This window comes from Hemiscyllium ocellatum, chromosome 5 (genome assembly GCF_020745735.1).
Source record: "Hemiscyllium ocellatum isolate sHemOce1 chromosome 5, sHemOce1.pat.X.cur, whole genome shotgun sequence".
Taxonomy (NCBI): domain Eukaryota; kingdom Metazoa; phylum Chordata; class Chondrichthyes; order Orectolobiformes; family Hemiscylliidae; genus Hemiscyllium; species Hemiscyllium ocellatum.
The window spans coordinates 103,525,789-103,546,686 of record NC_083405.1 but is presented as its reverse complement, the minus strand read 5'-3'; the positions used below and the strand labels follow the sequence as shown (position 1 = coordinate 103,546,686).

Genomic DNA, 20,898 nt, shown 5'->3' with positions numbered 1-20,898 from the left:
TCAGAGCGCAGCCCCTTCATTAGGTGCAGTGAGAGAGAAGGACGCAGAGCTTATAGGCAGAGAGATCTAAAAAAGTGAGTGGAGTGTCAGATAATACATCTCTGCTGGTGAGCAAGAGTGTTAAACCATGTGTAAAGTGTTTATAAAGTCAGTGTCAGTGCTGTGCTGTCATGGCAGTCGGACAGAGCGATAGGAATATAGAAAAGGTGACATGTCAGGTCAGATACTGAACTGTAGGTTTGATCCGAATATGTCTGAGTTGTAACCTAGAATCGGACTGGTTTTATTCTGAAACCTAGAATTAATAAGATGCCATATTGACTGACTGTGAGTACAAACTTTTTTTTGAACAAAATAGAATGTATCTGCAAATAAACATCTTGGATGAAATGATTCACCTCATAGATGTGTATAAATGTGTGTGAGGTAGTCACAGTCAGTCAATGTGGCATCTTATAAATTCTAGCTTGAGGCACTGTTACAGAAATGAATGACCTCCAACAACCACAATCTGTGTGTGCTATTATTCCAACCAACAGAGATGCTTCCCCTCAACCCAGTGATTTCTGTGGACTCCAGGTTTGCTATGGGACCTTGGTGCTACACTCTTGCCCAACTACCTTCAGCTGCTTCTCAATAACTTCCTCTCTGTCATCAAGTCAGAAGTGGAAATGTTTGCTGATGATTTCACAATGTTCCATGCTATTCATGACTCCTCAGATATTGAAGCAGTCCACATTCAAATAGTAATACTTGGATAATATCCAGGCTTAGCCTGTCAAGTGGCAAGTAACATTCATGCCACACAAATGCTAGCAATGACTATTTCTAGAAAGAGAATATCTACCCATGTCCCTTTGACATTCAATGGCAACACCATCACTGAATTCCCCACTATCACCATCCTGAGGTGTTCCTTTTGACCAGAAATTCAACTGGATTCATCACACAAATACAGTGGCTGCAGGACTATCTAAATACAGTGACAACAAGACGCTAGGAATATTCCATTGGGTAACTCGCCTCCTGACTCCCCAAAGCCTGTCCAATATCTACAAAGTACAAGTCAAGAATGTGATGGAATACAACCCACTTGCCTGGATAAGTGAAGCTCCAACAGCAGTCACGAAGCTTGGCATCATCTTCAGCAAAGCAGCCCACTTGATTGGCACCATATCTACAAAAATCCATTCATTTTACATCGACCTTCAATAGCAGTGTTGTGTACTATCTAGAAAAGACATGGCATAAATTTGCCAAAGATCATTAGACAGTGCCCTCCAAACCCAAAAATACTTCCACCTAGAAGGACATAGGCAGCAAATACATGGGAACACAACCATAGGCAAGTTCTCGTTTCAGCCATTCATCATCCTGATTTGAAAATATATTACCATTCTTTCAGGGTCAAACTCCTAGAATTCCCTCCCTTATAGCATTGTGGGCCTGCATACACCGGTGAACTGCAGTGGTTTAAGAAGGCAACTAAGGATGCTGGCCCAACTAGCAATGCTCACATCCCACGAGAGAATAACAAAATACTGAAAGATGTGCATGTGCTCCGAAGTCAAGTGGTGAACTGTGTTCCAAGTTGGAGATGTGCCATGATGGTGTGATGAGGCTAGTGCATTTGTGATGCCACTTTCTGTGGCCAAAGATGAAGGTATCTGTCTTCTATGACCAAGCCAATTTTGGATCCATCTTACAAACTCACCATGGATATCATGTGACTTAATCTTCTGGACCAGCCTACCTTGTCAAACCCTTTTATTAAGGTCCATGTAAACAACATCCAGTGTTGTATCCTCAATCATCTTCACTTGCTCAAAAAAACTCAATCAAATTTGCAACAAGAACACCCCCTCACTAAGCCATTCTGCCTATCCCTATTAAGTCCATTAGAGTCATACAGCATATGAATAGGCTGTTCCGCCCATGCCAACCAACCGTAGTCCCATTTATCTGCACTTAGTCAGTAAACCTCTAGGCCCTGGCATTTTAAGTAGTCATTCAGATGCTTCTTAAATGTCGCCTGAGCACCTGCCTCTGTCACTCAGAGGGTCTTATGTATATCGACTACCCTCTGGGTGGGAAAAACATACTCGTTCCTTCTAAATTACTTGCTCCTCACGTTAAATATATACTCTATAGTCTTACGCACATCTGCTATGGGGAAAGATTCTCACGATAGACTGTGTCTACGTGTCTCATTTTCTTTCAAATATGAGTAAATCCTGTTCCTAAGCATCTTCTCCAATAATTTCCCTACCATTTGAGGTAAGGCTCGTCTGCCAACCTCCAGTCTTCGGCACCTTACCTGTGACTATCGATGATACAAATATTTCAGCAAGAGGCCCAGCAATCCTTTCTCTAGCTTCCCACAGAGTACTCCTGATCAGGTCCTGGGGATTTATCCACCTTTAACTGTTTCAAGACATCCAGCACTTCCTCCTCTGTAATCAGGACATTTTGCAAGATGTCACCATCTATTTCTCTACAGTCTGTATCTTCCATATCCTTTTCCATAGTAAATACTGATGCAAAATATTCATTTAGTATCTTCCCCAATTTCTGTGGCTCCACACAAAGGCCACCTTGCAGATCTTTGAGGGGCCCTATTCTCTCCCTATTGTCCTTAATATAGTTGTAAAAACCCTTTGGATTCTCCTTAATTCTATTTGCCAAAGCTATCTCATATCCCCTTTTTGCCCTCCTGATTTCCCTCTTAAGTATACTCCTACTTCCTTTATACTGGATTCACTCGATCTATCCTGTCTATACCTGACATATGCTTCCTTCTTTTTCTTCACCAAACCCTCAATTTCTTTAGTCATCCAGCATTCCCTATACCTACCAGCCTTCCCTTTCACCCTGACAGGAATATACTTTTTCTGGATTCTTGTTATCTCATTTCTGAAGGCTTCCCATCTTCTAGTCGTCTCTTAACCTGCGAACGTCTGCCCCCAATCAGCTTTTGAAAGTTCTTGCCTAATACCGTCAAAATTGGCCTTTCTCCAGTTTAGAACTTCAACTTTTAGTTCTGGTCTATCCTTTTCCATCACTATTTTAAAATGAATAGAATTATGGTCGCTGGCCCCAAAGTGCATCCCCACTGACACCTCAATCACCTGCCTTGCCTTATTTCCCAAGAGTAGGTCTAGTAGGTACATCCACATACTGAATCAGAAAATTGTCTTGTACACACTTAATTCTTCTCCATCTAAACCTTTAACACTATGGCAGTCCCAGTCGATGTTTGGAAAGTTAAAATCCCCTACCATAACTACCCTATTATTCTGACAGATAGCTGAGATCTCCTGACAAGTTTGTTTCTCAATTTCCCTCTGACTGTTAGGGGGCCTATAATACAATTCCAATAAGGAGATCATCCCTTTCTTATTTCTCAGTTCCACCCAAATAACTTCCCTGGATGTATTTCCAGCAATGTCCTCCCTCAGCATAGCTGTAATGCTATCCCTTATCAAAAATACCACTCCCCCTCCTCTCTCGCCTCCCTTCCTGTAGCATTTGTATCCTTGAACATTAAGCTGCCTGTCCTGCCCATCCCTGAGCCATGTTTCCATAATTGCTATGATAACCCAGTCCCATGTTCCTAACAGTGCCCTGAGTTCATCTGCCTTCTCTGTTAGGCCCCTTTGCATTGAAATAAATGCAGTTTAATTTATCAGTCCTACCTTGTCCCTGCCTTTCTGTTTGACTCACTTCTGTTCTCAGCGGTACCTGTCTCAGATCGATTTCTTCCCTCATTATCACCCTGGGTCCCCCCCCCACCTTACTGGTTTAAAGGGTGAGAGGGGAAAGATGTAAAAGAGACCTAAGGGACAACTTTTTCAAGTAGAGGGTGGTACGGGTATGGAATGAGCTGCCAGATGATGTGTTGGAGGCTGGTACAATTGCAACATTTAATATGGGTATATGAATAGGAAGGGTTTGAAGGAATATGGGCCAGGTGCTGGCAGGTGGGACTAGATTGGGTTGGAGTATCTGGTCGGCATGGACGGGTTGGACCGAAGTTTCTGTTTCCATGCTGTACTTCTCTATGACTCTATTCAGTTAATTGATTAAATGCTTTTCCTGTGGGGCTCGGAGTTTTTAAAGTCTGCTCCCCGTTCAGGAAGTAAGGCAGCATCAAACGTGCAAGGCCCCATCCCCAACACCACCACCCCGCGTCCAACCCCACCCCGATGCCGTCCGACAAAGCCCCCCACCTCCAACTCGTACAACCGCACCTAAAACCACCCCAGCAACACTCCCCGCCCCCAATACCAACCCCCCATTCTAATCCCGTGCATCACTTCCCCCCCCATCCCAACACCTCCCCAACCTCATGCAACACCTCTTCCCCCACCCCCAACACCATGCAACACCCCCCGCCCCCAACTCCGTGCAACACCTCCATCCACCCCAACACCTCCCCCACCCACAAACCCATGCAATACTGCCCCCAACCCTGTGCAACACCTCCTTCCCCCACCAACCCCGAAACAGTGCAACATTGGCTCCCCGCCCACTCCCCGGAGCCGCTGGACTGGACACCAACAACAACACTGCTGTAGATGCCTTTGTGGGGTAAGTTTTCGAATCTCACACACACACACACACACACACACACACACACACACACACACACACACACACACACACACTCACTTACTGCAACTTTTTGACAGATTCCATGTCCCTGTACAGGAGAATGTTGGAGAGATTATCTGGGGAAGGGGGGATGGGTTTAGGGTACACCCCTCTGTAGAACTCCAGGGAAAGTGTGGGGAGAGAGAGGCAGGCAGTCAGTCAGTCATTTGGAGATGGTGCCTATTTAAACAAAAGACGCGATCACTGTTGGAAACACGTCTTTAATATTTCCATCAGGACCTCGAGACCTCCTTCGGCTAATCTGATTTTCAGATAATTGGTATTTGGATAATCGATGTTCCTCTGTAAATTTTGAATAATTGCTGTCCCAACACGGAACCCTGAGGCACCCTATTAGTCACTGCCGCCCAGCAAAGCACTCGTTTATCTCCACTGTTTGCTTCCTGTTAGTTAATTAATCCTCTATCCATACTAATACATTGTCTGAAACGCCATGAATCTTTATCTTATGCAGCAGCCTTTTCTGTGGCATCTTGTTGAATGCCTTTTTGAAATCTAGGTATACCACATCTACAGGGACCTCATTGTCCACCATGCTCGTAATGTCTTTATGGAATTCCAGTAGACTAGTTAAGCATGACTTGCATTTCATGAACCCATGTTGTATCTGCCCAACGGGACAACGTCTATCGAGATATCTTGCTATTTCTTCCAGGAGAATAGATTCGAGCATTTTTTCTACTCTAGAAGTTAAACTAACAGGCCTATAATTCTCCATCTTTTGTCTATCTCCTTTTTTAAAATAGTGGCGACACATTTTGCATTTTCCAGTCTGCTGGAACTGCCCCAGAGTCCAGCGAATTTTGTAAAATTTCCAAAAGTGCATTTGCTATTTCTCCTGCTGTCTCTTTTAGTACCCTAGAATGCATTCCATCAGGGCCAGGAGACTTGTCTTCCTTTTAGCTCCATTAGCTTGCCCGACACTACCTCTTTCGTCATAATGATTGTTTCCGGGTCCTACGTACCTTTGTCTCCAATCACTGGAATGTTATTTGTGTCCTCCACTGTGAAGGCCGATACAAAATACCTGTTCAGTGTCTTGCCATTTCCTCATATCCGATTACTAAATCCCTCTTCTCATCCTGTAAAGGACCAATGTTTACCTTCGTCAGTCTCCGTTTTATATATTTGTACAAACTTTTGCTATCTGTCTTTATGTTCTGAGCTAGTTTAATCTCATCATCTTACTTTTCCTTTACAGCTTTTTTTTGTAGCTTTCTGTTAACCTTTAATGTTTTCCCAATCTTCTAGTTTTACTTCTGGTCTTTGCCACCTTGTATGCCTTCCCAAATAATTCAATAGCCTCCTTATTTTCTGAGACACCCATGGCAGATTACCCCTTTTGACTGGTATATTTTTTTGCCGAACACTTTGAAAAATTACTTTGGAAGTCCTTCACTGTAAAGTTTTTGCTTCCATTCTACTTTAGCCAATGCCTCCCTCATCCTATTGTAGTCTCCTTTGTTTAAGTGCAGGACTCTGGTATTGGATTTTATCTTTGCACTTTCTATCTGTATTCTAAATCCAACCATACTGTGATTGCTTCTTCCAAGAGGATCACCAACTTTGAGGATATTAATTATTCCTGTCTCATTACCCAGGACTAGATCTAGGATAGCTTGCTCCCTCGTGGGAGAAAACTTCAAGAAAACCATTGCAGATACATTCAATTAACTCATCCTCCAGGCTACCCTGACTGACTTGGTTCGACCACCGACCTGTAGATTAAAATCCTGAATGATGAATGCCATACTATTTTTGCAGGCTTGAGTTTAAATTCCAGTCACTGGTGACCCCATGATGTTGATGGTGGAGATTCAGCAATGATAATACAGTTGAATGCCAAAGGATGATGATTGGATTCTCTTGTCGAACATAGTCATTGCAACCAATTGTGTGGTGCAAATGTTGCTTGCCATTTATCAGACCACAAATATAAGGAGGATCTTTTGTAGAATTTTTTTTGTGTTTTCCTATGCTACTTAGCTCGGTACTGGTTTGTCCATCCACCGTTTTTTTTATAAACTTCATAATGGTTTGGTAGGCTATATTAGTAGGTATTTGGTAATCAGTTACATTGCTGTAGGTCTGAAGACGCATGTAGGCCAAAACAGGTAGAGAGGGTAGATTTCTTGCCCTAAAGGACATTCATGAACCAGATAGGTTTTTGAAACAACTACCAATTGTTCACTCTCACTATAACTGAAACAACCTCTTGATTCGAGATTTATTAAATGAATCTATGTCCCCAAAACATAAGCCTGGGATTTTGGTTTCCTAGACCAATGGCATTATCATCATCTCACTGCCTTCCCTGTATTCATATTGTTAATTTAGACTTTGGAATCAAAAACATATTGTCTAAGTTTTGAGCAACTTCAAGTTGGGAGGGGTAGTTGATGCCAATGAGATTCCAACAACTTGCAAAAAGTCATTTATAAACTTAATAAATGGGCTTATAATTATCAAATAATATTCCACATGGTGTGAAGTATTAAAATTTTAGTACAGAAAAATAAGAATCTAAGTAAGATCTGAGCTAACATATGTTGGAAAACCAATGCATAAATACTGCAAATTGCACTACAGACCAATAAGGCCATAATAGGTGCTGCACTTGAAGGGCTGGATTGTCTACTCCCTCTCCTAATTCTTATCTAGCAATAGGAAACTAATCACCAGAGTTCACTTTTAGAGGAATAGAATTGTGAAGGAAAAACGCTGTGCTAAATTTCTGGAGAAGGTAGAAAAATAATTTACAAATGACTCCAGAACTCTGAAGTTAAACGTATTCGCAGTGGATGAAAAGCCTGAATCCCCTCGTTATGAAAAGAGAAAATGAAGTAACGGTACAGTAATTGGGGAGAGAAACGTTCTACAATGTTAAGGAAAGTAAATCTGTTTGCCAAGAGTACCGTAACATAATTCCTTAATTTACTGTTTTTGGAATGTTTTCCCCGTGGATAGGTTTTATTATGGGGGATAAGTATTTTATAACATTTTGATGGATTATTTTTTTGGAAAATTATAGATTAAATATTTTAAAATACAAATAAATGTTGGGAAAAAAAAACAAAAATTGATTAATCCAAGCTGGGGAAAAGTAAAACAAATACCGTTACTCATTTGTTTATTTGAAAAAGATGCAAGTCTTTTAATCTATAAATCAGCATGTCTCGGTAAATTGAGGGTTGAGTAACCAATGAGAAAAATATTGATTTCTTTCAGTTCACTGCAAAAAAGCACAAGCGTAATTCCTCTGAACATCTCTGTGCTTCATCATCATTGCTTCCACAGCATCCTGATCAAGTTAGTATTTTATTTTAATCTAAATTGTCCTGAATCACCCTTTAGGATAAATATCTCTTAAATTTGTGTTACTTGTAATTTTTAATTGTAGTTAGTCTTAATGAATTTAATTTCTTTTACGAGTAGCACCTAATTTGAAATCAAGTTTCTTCTCCTGTGAGGGTTCATCTGTTTGATTTGGCATTTACATTGTGATTGGCTAATTCTCATAATCATTTTGTGTGATTAAATTATGGAGTCATGACTTGCAATTCATTACAGTAATATATTGTAATGAATATTTCAGTTTCATTTCTCTTCTGATAATTTATTGCCCTAGTAAGTAACAATTAAGTTAGTACTTTTTCAATAGGGGTACAAATGTGTCTTTTATTATAGCAATTATGTAAACTTTGAGCTGAGCATACAAGCATTGGTAAAGTTGAGTTTGTTTAGCTACTGGGGAGATGATGCATTTAAAAGCTTTGATATGAGCCAATGGAATGATATATTTCCTTCCAGTTTCTTGTGTTGTTTAGATGTAGGGAGATTTAAGCAGGTTTTAAGTTATCATTTGATTATATAACTTCATGTAGAAATTAGTCCTTGTCCAAGTTGTGTATTACGCATAATATTGAAATTGTTAATTCATATCTTAAACAGTTTTTTTGTAGTCTTAGTTGAAATTGTTTATTTATCTTTGATTTATTTACTAAATAATAAGCTTTCGTTTTCTTTGTCCACAATTGTGTAGTTAACTAATATACAAATTCCATTGAATTGAAGAATCTTCCAATTTATCTGGAGTGTTTTGCAATTATATGGTAAAATAGCTTTCAATAATTTGTTTAGAAAATAATTGTATTTGATTTTATTTACTCATGGAATATATTCTAAAAAATATAATCACATTCTCTTTTTAAGCTATTAAAAATTACTAGATTGATGTCTGGAATAGTAGATTTTCTTATGAGGGTAGTTTGGACAGGCTGGGTTCTTTCTACTGAGGTTTAGAAGGGTGAGGGGTGATGTAGTTAAAGTGTATAACATCCTGAGTGGTCTAGATAATGTGGACATGGCAAAGATATTTCCTATTGTGGTTCAGTGCTGAACAAGGGAGGGGCACTGTTTTAAAATTAGGTGTCACCCTTTCTCTCAGGGGATTGTTTTGGAACTCTTTGCTTCTGGAGGTGAAGGAATATTTTTATGACAGTGGTGAGTAGATTTTTATCAAGCATGGGAATTGAGGATTATTGGGGTAGTTAAGAACATTGAATTTGAAATGCAAGAAGATCAGCTGTACTCCTATTTGTTCAGAGAAAATCCAGGGGGCTAATTGGCTTACAGCTGCTCCAATTTTGTATATTCATATGGACTCTTTGGAATCTTTTATTGGCTGCTGTTTCTCTTGAAGAAAGCAAGCAATTAATCCTTATGTCCTTAGCAATACAGTGATCATCTCTAGGCAAACAAGAATTGTCCTGTAACATTAAAAGCAAATAGCTGTTCTTTTCTCTTTTGCTGTTGCTTCCTCATACTTACAGTCCACATCAAGTCAATGTATCCTATAACTTTTTTAACTGTTTTTCTTGCGATGAGAACTATGCAACCAGCCCCAACCACTACTTATGCCTTTTCATGCCAGTGTACCAATATCATACTGTTTTCTTTGGTTTTTTCGACTTCTTTAAACGATCAACACCATTTCTATCTGTTGACCTGACAGCCTATTCTATCTTACTACTATTAAAGGATGAAAGGACTTTGAGAACTATTCGAGTAAAAAGTGAGGTCTGCAGATGCTGGAGATCAGAGCTGAAAATGTGTTGCTGGTTAAAGCACAGCAGGTTAGGCAGCATCCAAGGAACAGGAAATTCGACGTTTCGGGCCAGAGCCCTTCATCAGGAGAACTATTGCCTGTGCCTGTTCTTTAACTGCTTGATTCTTCATTCTGATTGGAGGATATCTTGATGCTACATTGAATGCACTAAGCATATCACCTTGCCTGATGAGACTGCAGTGAGTTGGGCCCCTACTGCTCCACCACCACCACCTACACTTTCACAAACCTGTTCTCATCATACTTATCAATGTCAATTTTACGGAATCTGTTGGAAAGCATCAGCCCTATTTGTATTAAAAAAGCAAATGATAATGGGAAAAATAATCCACTCCCTTGTAGACAGCTGCATGTACTGAGCCAGAGGCTGCATCAGTGCCAGGTGATCATGTTACTTTCACTCAAACCTTTAGCCTGTTTGGGAATGTTTTGTTCGTCATTTTAAGTTTTGAGGATTTTGACTAACAAAAAGCAGAGGTGGTTGTAATGTCCAGCCTTCCTTTTAATTTTACGTCCTCGCGATCAGCAATGACTTCTGGAACTGGAAGTCGATGCTGTGATTCACGTCAGTGTGCTGATTACCATGTGTAGATTAGAGAACATTGGTAATGTCACTGAACTAGCAGGTCAGAACTTCAGGCCAATATTCTTGGGTCATTGATCTGAATCTGACCATGATTGGTCAAATTTGAACTGGTAAAATCTGGAATGAAAAGTTGATCTAATAACGACTGGGTAACTGCTGTTTATCTTTGAAATATTATTTGTCCTTTGTACTTTCTGCCCTTTTCGTTCTTTAATGGTGATTGTACGTTTGATAGATCCTGTCGAATAGGACTGGGGAAGTCGTTGCACAGTCCATTTTATAGAGAATGAATGTTTAAGATGCTCAAAGTGGTGACAATCAAACAAGACTGTTTTGCCCTTGTTGGTGTTGAGCTTTTTACTTTTAATGTGCCCTCATCTGAGCTAGTAAAAAAAAAATTATTAGATCTCACTTCTCTCTCATTCATGGTAGATGTTGGAAAGGCATTGGAGAGTCAGATGGTGAGTCAACTCACTTTGACCTCCTGTTAGTCTTTTATTGGAGATGGCCTGACCTGGTTTTTGCGTCACATCAGTTTCCTTGCATTTTACTGGCCCTTGCATGGGGTTTGTCTTGGATTTGTGGAATGAGGGCAGAGGCCTGCTTTCATACCTGAAATGTTGAAATTGAGACTGAACATCACCCAGTCATACATGTCTGACATCACTGAAGGGTGACAGTTGATGAAAAAGCTGAAAATGATTAAGGCTAGAACAATCCTGACCTGCTAGGAGCCTGAGTAACTCAGTTGGTAGAGTACCAGCCTCTGAATCTGAGGATTCAGAGTTCAGATCCCTTTTCTGCATTCTATCTTGGGCTTTTATGATGCAGTGGTAGTGTGTATACCTCTGATCTGTGAGACCAGAGTTCAAGCCCCACTCGTTCAGAGATTTGTAATAAGGTCTCTGAACAGGTTTATTAAAAGAAAATTATCCTAATCTTCTTTTAGAGGTTTGAAATAATGTCTTTAAACAAGTTGATCTGAAAATATTTGGGCTGAAGATCTGCTGCACCGATGTCCATGAGTTGACATAATTGATCTTCAATAACCATAATCATCAGCCTTTGTGTTAGGTATGACTCCATCGTGTGGAGAGATTTTCCTGGTTCCCATTTACTTCAATTTTGCTAAGTTTTTTGATCCCATCCTCAGTCAAGTGCTACCTTCAGTTGTTCTCACTTTGACCTGGAATTCTTCTTCACTTTTGGATCATTTGCCGCTCCACTCTGGGTCTTCCAGTCCGACAGTCATCAGACCTCGCTCTGGGTTTTCAGATTTAGCTTAATTTTTTAAAATGTATTTAGTATAAACACATAGATACAGTATGAATTTTGATGGGCATGAATTTCAGCCACTCGAGTTCAAGTAATAGTCGACCCCATAAATTTAACATTTAAAAAGTAGTCAAAATAATTTGACTATTATTTGAGTATATATGGGAAACCTCAAGAAGGTCACCTCTCAGCTACCGACGCTCCGGGGAAAATAGCCCCAGTCTATTCAGCCTTCCTATAGCTCCAACCCTAGGAACATCCTTGTAAATCTTTTCTGAATTCTTTCAAGTTTCACAACATCCTTCCTACAGCAGGGAGACTAGAATTGTACACAATATTCCAATAATGGCTTAACCAATGTCCTGTATAGCCACAACATGACCTCCTAACTCCTATACTCAATGCACTGACCAATAAAGACAGGCACACTAAACTCAGCCTTCACTATCGTATCTACCTGCGACTCCACTTTAAAGGAATTATGAACCTGCACTCTAAGGTATCTCTGTTCAGCAACACTCCCCAGGACCCTACTATTAAGTCTATAAGACCTGCCCTGCCTTTCCAAAATGCAGCATCTCACATTTATTTAAATTAAACTCCATCTGCCACTCCTCAGCCCATTGGCCCATCTGATCAAGATCCCATTGTATTCTGAGATAACCTTCCTCGCTGTCCACTACACCTCCAATTTTGGTGTCATCTGCAAATTTATTAACCATATAACCATTTTACTCTAGTGGTGGAGAGGGATAAATGTGCACTGCAGGGCAAGAGTTATAGCTGGGGGCAGGGAAATTATGATGCGGTGAGGCATGACTTAGGATGCGTGGTTTGGAAAAGTAGGCTTCAAGGGAAGGGCACAATCGATATGTGGAGCTTGTTCAAGGAGCAGCTATTGAGTGTCCTTGATAAGTATGTACCTGTCAGGCAGGGAGGAAAGGGTTGTGTGAGGGAGCCATGATTTAATAAGGAATTGGAATCCCTTGTTAAAGGGAAGAGGGTGGCCTATGTAAAGATGAGGCGTGAAGGCTCAATTGGGATGATTGAGAGTTATAAGGTAGTCAGGAATAATCTAAAGAGAGAGCTAAGAGCATCAAGGAGGGGACATGAAAAGTCCTTGGTTGGTAGGATTAGGGAAAACCCAAAGGCTTTCTATAAGTTTTTCAGGAATAAAAGAATGACTGGGTAGGAATAGGCCCAGTCAAGGATAGTAGTGGGAAGTTGTGCATGGAGGCTGAAGAGATTGGAGAGACACTGAATGAATACTTTTCATCCGTATTCACTCAGGAACAGGATATTGTTGCCAATGTGAATATTGAGACACAATTAATTAGAATGGATGGCTTTGAGGTATGTAAGGAAGAGGTGTTGGAAATTCTGGAAAGGGTGAAAATAAATAAGTCCCCTGGGCCTGATGGCATTTATCCTAGGAATCTCTGGGAAGCAAGGGAGGAGATTGCAGAGCCATTGGCCTTGATTTTTATGTCCTCGTTGTCTACAGGAATAGTGCCAGAAAACTGGAGAATAGCAAATGTGGTTCCCTTGTTCAAGAAGGGGAGTAGGGATAACCCTAGTAACTATAGGCCGGTGAGTCTCACTTCTGTTGTGGGTGATGTCTTAGAGAGAATTGTAAGGGATAGGATTTATGAACATCTGGGTAGGAATAATGTGATCAAGGATAGTCAGCATGGTTTTGTGAAGGGCAGGTCGTGCCTCACAAACCTTATTGAATTCTTTGAGAAGGTGACTAAAGAGGGTAAAGCGGTAGATGTGGTGTATATGGATTTTAGTAAGGTGTTTGATAAGGTTCCCCATGGTAGGCTACTCCAAAAAAATACGGAGCTATGGCATTGAGGGTGTGTTAGTGATTTGGATTAGGAATTGGCTGGCTGGAAGAAGACAGAGGGTAGTAGTTGATGGTAAAGGTTCATCTTGGAGTGCTGTTACTAGCGGTGTTCCGCAAGGATCTGTTTTGGGACCATCGCTGTTTGTCATTTTTATAAATGACCTGGAGGAGGGGCTAGAAGGTTGGGTGAGCAAGTTTGCAGATGATACGAAAGTCAGTGGAGTTGTTGACAGTGAGGAAGGATGTGGCAGGTTACATCGGGATATAGATAAGCTGCAGAGCTGGGCAGAAAGGTGGCAAGTGGAGTTCAATGTAAGTAAGTGTGAAGTGATTCACTTCGGTAAGAGTAACAAGAAGATGGGGTACTGGGCTAATGGTCGGATATTTGGTGTGGATGAGCAGAGGGATCTTGGTGTCCATGTACACAGATCTCTAAAAGTTGCCACCCAGGTAAATAGTGCTGCGAAGAAAGCATATGGCGTACTGCCTTTTATTAGTAGAGCAATTGAGTTCCGGAGTCCTGAGGTCATGTTGCAGTTGTATAAGATGCTGGTGCGGCCGCATCTGGAGTATTGTGTGCAGTTTTGGTCGCCATACTATAGGAAGGATGTGGAGGCACTGGAACGGGTGCAGAGGAGGTTTACCAGGATGTTCCCTGGTATGACAGGAAGATCGTATGAGGAAAGGCTGAGGCACTTGGGGCTGTTTTCATTGGAGAAAAGAAGGTTTAGGGGTGACTTGATAGAGGTGTACAAGATGATTAGGAGTTTAGATAAGGTTGATAATGAGAACCTTTTTCCACGTATGGAGTCAGCTATTACAAGGGGGCATAGCTTTAAATTAAGGGAACGTAGGTATAGGACAGATGTTAGGGGTAGATTCTTTACTCAGCGAGTCGTGAGTTCATGGACTGCCCTGCCAGTAGCAGTGGTGGACTCTCCCTCTTTATGGGCATTTAAACGGGCATTGGTTAGGCATATGGAGGATAGTGGGCTTGGGTCGGCGCAACATCGAGGGCCAAAGGGCCTGTACTGCGCTGTATTTTTCTATGTTCTATATCTCCTATGTTCGCATCCAAATCATTTATATAATTGACAAAAAGCAGTGGACCCAGCACCGATCCTTGTGGCACACCATTGGTCATAGGCCTCCAGTATGAAAAGCGACCCATCACCATCACCCTCCTGTCATTACCTTCGAGCCAATTCTGTACCCACTCAGCCAGTTCTCCCTCTATTCTCTGTGATCTAATCTCGATAATCAGTCTACCATAAGGAACGTCCATATAGATCATGTCCATCACTCTGCCCTCATCAATCCTCCTCGTTATTTCTACAAAAAACTCAATCCAGTTAATGAAAGACTATTTCCCATGCACAAAGCCATGGGTTGACCATCCTTAAGCAGTCCTTGCTTTTCTAAACACATGTAAATCCTGTCCCTCAGGATTCCCCACCACATCTTGCCCACCACTCATGACAGGCTCACTGATCTTTGGTTCCCTGGCTTTTCCATAACCACCTTTATTAAATAGGTGGCACCACATTAGCCAACTTTTGGTCTTCCAGCACCTCTCAAATTAAGAAGGGCAATGATGTACAAAAGTATCAAACATTAAACTTGTACAAAACACTTATTTGACCTCTGCTGGGGTATTATTTACAGTTCTGGGTGCCACATCACACGAAAGATGGAAATGCAATGGAGAGACAATAGAAGCAATTTACAAGAACAAGAAACTTCACCTATGAGGGCAGATTGAAGAAATTGGGACTGTTTTGGAGTGAAGGCTGCTCCCTGGAGATGTGACAGACAACAAGGTGTTAGGATATAGAGTGTAGGTTCAATTGAGGTATTCCGAAATACGATAAGTATTCAAGCATTTGAGAGAAAGTATTCCATCACCTTTCAAACTTGCAAGTTGTATAATGGTCAAGCTTTTAGAAGTCACAGAATTTGATACTCAGAACTTCCAATCTCTGACCTGCTCTGCAAACATGAGAAATTTGTGTGTTGTGAGTGGGAGAAGGATTTGGAGATTGAGAAGAGGGATCCAGTAATTGTCATCAAAGTCGGTACCAATAACCTTGGTCAGGCTAGAAAGGAGATTCTACTGAAAGAGTTTGAACAGTTAGGAGTTAAATTATAAAGCAGGACCTCCAAGGATAGGCAAACTGGCATATGATAAATAAAGTCAGCAAGTTAAATGCATCAATCAAAGATTGCTGTGGGTGAAATGGGTTTTAGTTCATGGGGCACAGACATTAGTAGTGGGATAGAAAGGAGCTGTTCCAGTGGGATTTTATGGAGAAAGAGATTATCATTTAAGATTAATAAACTTGTACTGAAGAAAAATTACTCTTTTTATTTGAGTCATTTTCTAGGTTATTTAAGCAGTATGCCACAGCTTCTGCACACTTTAATTTCAGCGTTACTTTCAGTTTCAACTCCTGATAGTTGTTTATCAAAACTTGGTTAATTCCTGTAAATTACTCTATGATAAATATTCCTTTTCCAGAGAAGTTGAAGCAACAAAGAGCCATTTTCATTTCCATGTGTTCTAAAACTCACTAGGGAAATCTTAACAAGCCTTAACATAAGCAAATCTCAACACTGGTGCTCACCTTCCACCCTACCAACCTTCACATAAACCAAATCATCTGACATTTCCGCCACCTCCAAACAGACCCCACCACCAGGGATACATTTCCCTCCCCACCCCTTTCCAACTTCCGCAAAGACCGTTCCCTCCGTGACTACTTGATTAGGTCCACGCTCCCCAACAACCCACCTGGCATCTTCCCCTGCCACTGCAGGAATTGCAAAACCAGCACCTACACCACCTCCCTCACCTCCATCCAAGACCCCAAAGGAGCCTTCCACATGCATCAATGTTTTACCGCCACCAATATCGTTTATTGTATCCGTTGCTCCAGATGCAGTCTCCTCTACATTGGGGAGGCGGGACGCCTCCTCGCAGAGCGCTTTAGGGAACATCTCTGGGACACCCGCACCAATCAACCACACTGCCCTGTGGCCCAACATTTCAACTCCCCCTCCCACTCAGCCAAGGACATGGAGATCCTGGGCTGCCTTCACCACTGCTCCCTCACCACCCGACGCCTGGAGGAAGAACGCCTCATCTTCCACCTCAGAACACTTCAACCCCAGGGCATCGATGTAGCCTTCACCAGTTTCCTCATTTCCCCTTCCCCCAACTCATCCCAATTCCAAACTTCCAGCTCAGCACTGTCCCCATGACTTGTCCTATCTGCCTATCTTCCTTTCCACCTATCCACTCCACCCTCCTCTCTGACCTATCACCTTCACCCCACCCCCATTCTCCCATTGTACTTTATGCTACTTTCTCCCCATCCCCACCCTCCTCTCATTTATCTCTCCACCCTTCAGGCACTCTGCCTGTATCCCTGAAGAAGGGCTTATGCCAGAAACGTCAATCCTCCTGCTCCTTGGTTGAACCGCAGGGTCTGTTTCTGTGCTATGTGACATGAAGAAACCCCAACTTCTTAAAATCCTGGACCAGACCACCAAATGATGAAGGGCTTATGCCCGAAACATCGATTCTTCTGTTCTTTTCCAGCACCACATTCTCAACCCAGACCACCAAATGTATGTCAGAGTTTGGTTCAGGACCAGGAGCATTTTTTTAAAACAGTAGACAAACTGTGAGATCTAGGGGATCTATTAAAAAAAATCAAGCCACAGAATTCCATGGATTTGCACAAACAACAATAAACTTTGCTATATGATGTTAGAATGGTAATGTAACAATAAATAATTTATAGTGAATCTTAAAGTCATTATTATTAAATATGTATGTCACTAATGTAAGTTGACCTTTCATATTAACTCTGCACATATAAATAACATTGGACTGTATCAATTCTATTTATCTATACCTTTTCTTTTATATCAGCCAATAATTTTAAAGGTGTTCCATGCTGAATCTTTCTGCCATCTCTCCTGTAAGACCCAGTGTTTGATTTTATCTTTTTAAAATGCCAAGGGATGTTTTTGGAGATTGTTGCAAGTACTGTATTTGGAACAGCACCATTAAATTGGGATAATCTGTTGAGTTTTCGGTTAGGTTAAATTATTCTATATTCTGTTCTCTTTTGTTTTTGCTTCATTCGGTAATATTGAAATAAATCCTGTTTTGTTTAAAACTAAGTGGTTGGGCAAGCTGCATCACTCCTGGAATATTCACTTTACACCTGCTTAAAACAACTAGCAAAGTTGGGGTCCGGGCTACTTGAAATGTTCCGAAGGGATCTGGCCTGGTCCATAACAGTTCCCAGCCCCTGCCTAGACTGTGCACTCTTCTGCAGCTCCTTGACTTCGTTGGGGGTTCCTTTACTACTTCCACTAATCACACTAGATTAGTCTCTTTTAACACATCTTTTCCCTCAATGCCTTTCTTCAGCCACCAGCACTGTGATTTTGTGTGCCCTACCATTTCTCAGTGGAAATCTGAGATTTTTTTACCACTTTTTCTCCCTCTTGGGCTTCTTTTTTCACCTCTGGTAAACTATTACCAGTGTACTCCAATCTTTATTTTGTAGTGAAGGATCTCCCCTTCTCCCGATTTCTACCCCTCACATGATGAAAGTCCTGTCCGAAGCAAAATTTCACCTTATGCATCAATGCATATTCATCTGCCATCTCTGCTGCTCTTCTCACTTCTTAAAATTTCTTTTCATTCACCTAAGTTCTTATCATCATATCCGGAAGTGAGTTTTTAAACTCTTCCAGCAGAATAATCTTCGTCTATTTTCCAGGCCTCACCCATCTATCAAAATTGCTATGTTTAATTCTTTCAAACTCAACATAAGTCTGACCTGGTTCCTCCTTTGTTTCTGAACTGCTTATATGCTTCTAGAACCAATTCATAAGCACTCAAATAGCTTTTTTGACATCTGCATAATCTCTTTACCCTTATCTAACAGTGCTGCATATACTTCACAAGCTCTGCCTACCAGCTTAGTCTGAACTAGCATTACCCACAAGTTCTCTGGCCACTCCATGTGCTTAGGCAAAAGTGAGGACTGCAGATGCTAGAGATCAGAGTCGAGAATGTGGTGCTGGAAAGCACAGCAGGTCAGGCAGCATTCGAGCAGGAGAAGATTAGATTAGATTATTTACAGTGTGGTAACAGGCCCTTCGGCCCAACAAGTCCACACCAACCCGTCGAAGCGGAACCCACCCATACCCCTACATTTACCCCTTACCTAACACTACGGGCAATTTAGCATGGCCAATTCACCTGACCCGCACATCTTTGGACTGTGGGAGGAAACCGGAGCACCCGGAGGAAACCCACGCAGCCACGGGAATTGGCGATTCTTCTGCTCCTCAGGTGCTGCCTAATCTGCTTTTCCAGCACCACATTCTTGGCTCCATCTGGCTAGCCCACTTTTCAAATGAAGTCAAGAAGGCTTCGACATCTTTCACATCGAAATCTGGCAATGTTTAACATATTTATATATATATATCCCTACCTTCATCCTTCCTCTCCATCCTGTTAACTTTACTTTGCTGACTAATTCACATATTTTGAAGTTCAAATCTCTTTCCCTTTCTCTTTGTTCAGCCAAGAATCTTTTGTCCCTTTCTTTATCTTTTATCATGGCTCTTCTTTCCCTTTCTTTATGTTCTATCTCCATTTGCCACAATTACAATTTAGTTTTTCTAACTCTACTGCACCTTTCTGTTTCTCTACACCTAAAGCGCTTGACCGACTCCATTACAATTTCACCTTTCCTTTTGTCCCTTGTTAAACCCAATTCTAACCTAATTGCTAATTCTAAAAGTATATCCTTCTGTCTTTATAAACTTCCTTGGCAAGTTTGGGAAGCATCTTCAAATCCAGAACCTCTTCCATGATGTTAAGAACTATTTCTCTTATTTTTATTTTAACCAACCACAAGTAACTGAAATTAAACAAATTTTCTCAACTAAGTTTTATTTAAAGATCTGGGACACTTAGTCGCCAAGTGTTTAAATCTGATAGGTCCTTTTGTTCCCCAGATCTGTCCAAATCCCTCACTGGAACGATCTAAACCTGTCTAAATCTTGGATGACAAGCCCCCAAACTGTTAGGACATGGAGGTCGAACCTTTCTGTAAATTAAAGCCAAATACTCAGAAAAGCTTGCCTCACCTCATAATCTGTTAAAATGTAAGCAAGTAACAGAGAACTCCTAAATTCCACTATTTAAAGAAAAGTAACAATCTTTATTGTTTTCTAACTCTAATAGTGAACATGACACAAAAGCTATTCACAAATCCCAGCCCCCTTTCGCATAACTACTTACTATCTGACCCCAGCTCTACAAAATAATATGCTCTTCCAATAACACATTAACTTAATCTCAAGACCCCACACTCAGTTTTCGATGTTTTCACTCTTCCGGCTGCTGATCTTCCTGGGTTGTCGTCTTTCTTTCTTTACTGTGAATATGTTTTTCATGAAAACGTACCTTTGAGATTGTTTTCTAATTTCTTTTGAGCAAGATATCAGTTGGGCAGTCGATGTCTGACTCTGATCGATGGCAGTTGCTCTCCCTCTAATTTCCAAAATACTAAGTTTCTATACCCCTCTATGACACATTAGATTCTTATTATTTGATTGCTCTCCAGGTGTCAAAACAGTATCATTCAAATTCTATTGGCTTCCGGTGTCCTGGGCATAATTTAAATTAATTGGTTAAGTTCAAATTGTTGTCAAAACAACAACCAAGACTCGGGTATCCATTTAACAACCAATTGTTACATTTGGAACAGCCTGATCTTTAGCTGGCAGCTGTGGCTGTACTTTAAATTCAGAAAAGCACTTTCTATCTGAAAGTGATCATACATGCTTTTGACTTTGCAACACAGGATGATCTACTTTTTGTTTTGCAGTGAAGGATCTCCCCTTCTCCCAATTTCTATCCTTCATGGAATGAAATTTCTGTTGGAAGCTACATTTTGACTGATATACAAGTACATATTCATCTGCCATCTCTGCAGCTCTTCTCAATTCTTGAACTTTCAGTTCATCAATCGAATTTCTTATCATCTCTGGAAGTGAGTTTTTAAATGCCTCCATGAGAATGATCTCTCTACGAGCCTCCTATGTCTTGTCTATTTTTAAGGCCCTCACCCAGCTATCAAATTTGCTATGTTTAATTCTTTCAAACTGAACGTAAGTCTGACCTGATTCCTCCTTTGTTTCTGAACTCTTGTCTATACGCTCCTGGTACCAATTAGTAGGCACTCAAAATAGTCTGTTTGACGTCTGCATGATCTCTTTACCCCTCATCTGACAATGCTGTAAACACTTCACAAACTCTGCCAACCAGTTTAGTCTGAATTAACATTCCTC

At 41.0% G+C, this 20,898-nt stretch overlaps 1 protein-coding gene across 6 annotated transcripts in view; it reads left to right on the top strand.

Annotated features, from left to right (window-relative positions):
* The window catches only part of LOC132815809 (rho GTPase-activating protein 12-like), a 213,517-nt gene that overhangs the window by 141,427 nt on the left and 51,192 nt on the right, over window positions 1-20,898 (top strand). For 4 of the 6 annotated variants that reach the window (XM_060825069.1, XM_060825067.1, XM_060825066.1 and 1 more), the window contains one exon: window positions 7,903-7,983. The exons of the other annotated variants lie outside the window; for them this stretch is intronic. In XM_060825069.1, coding sequence (XP_060681052.1) covers window positions 7,903-7,983 — 81 coding nt within the window. The remainder of the gene's footprint in view (window positions 1-7,902; window positions 7,984-20,898) is intronic. 6 annotated transcript variants of the gene reach the window in all.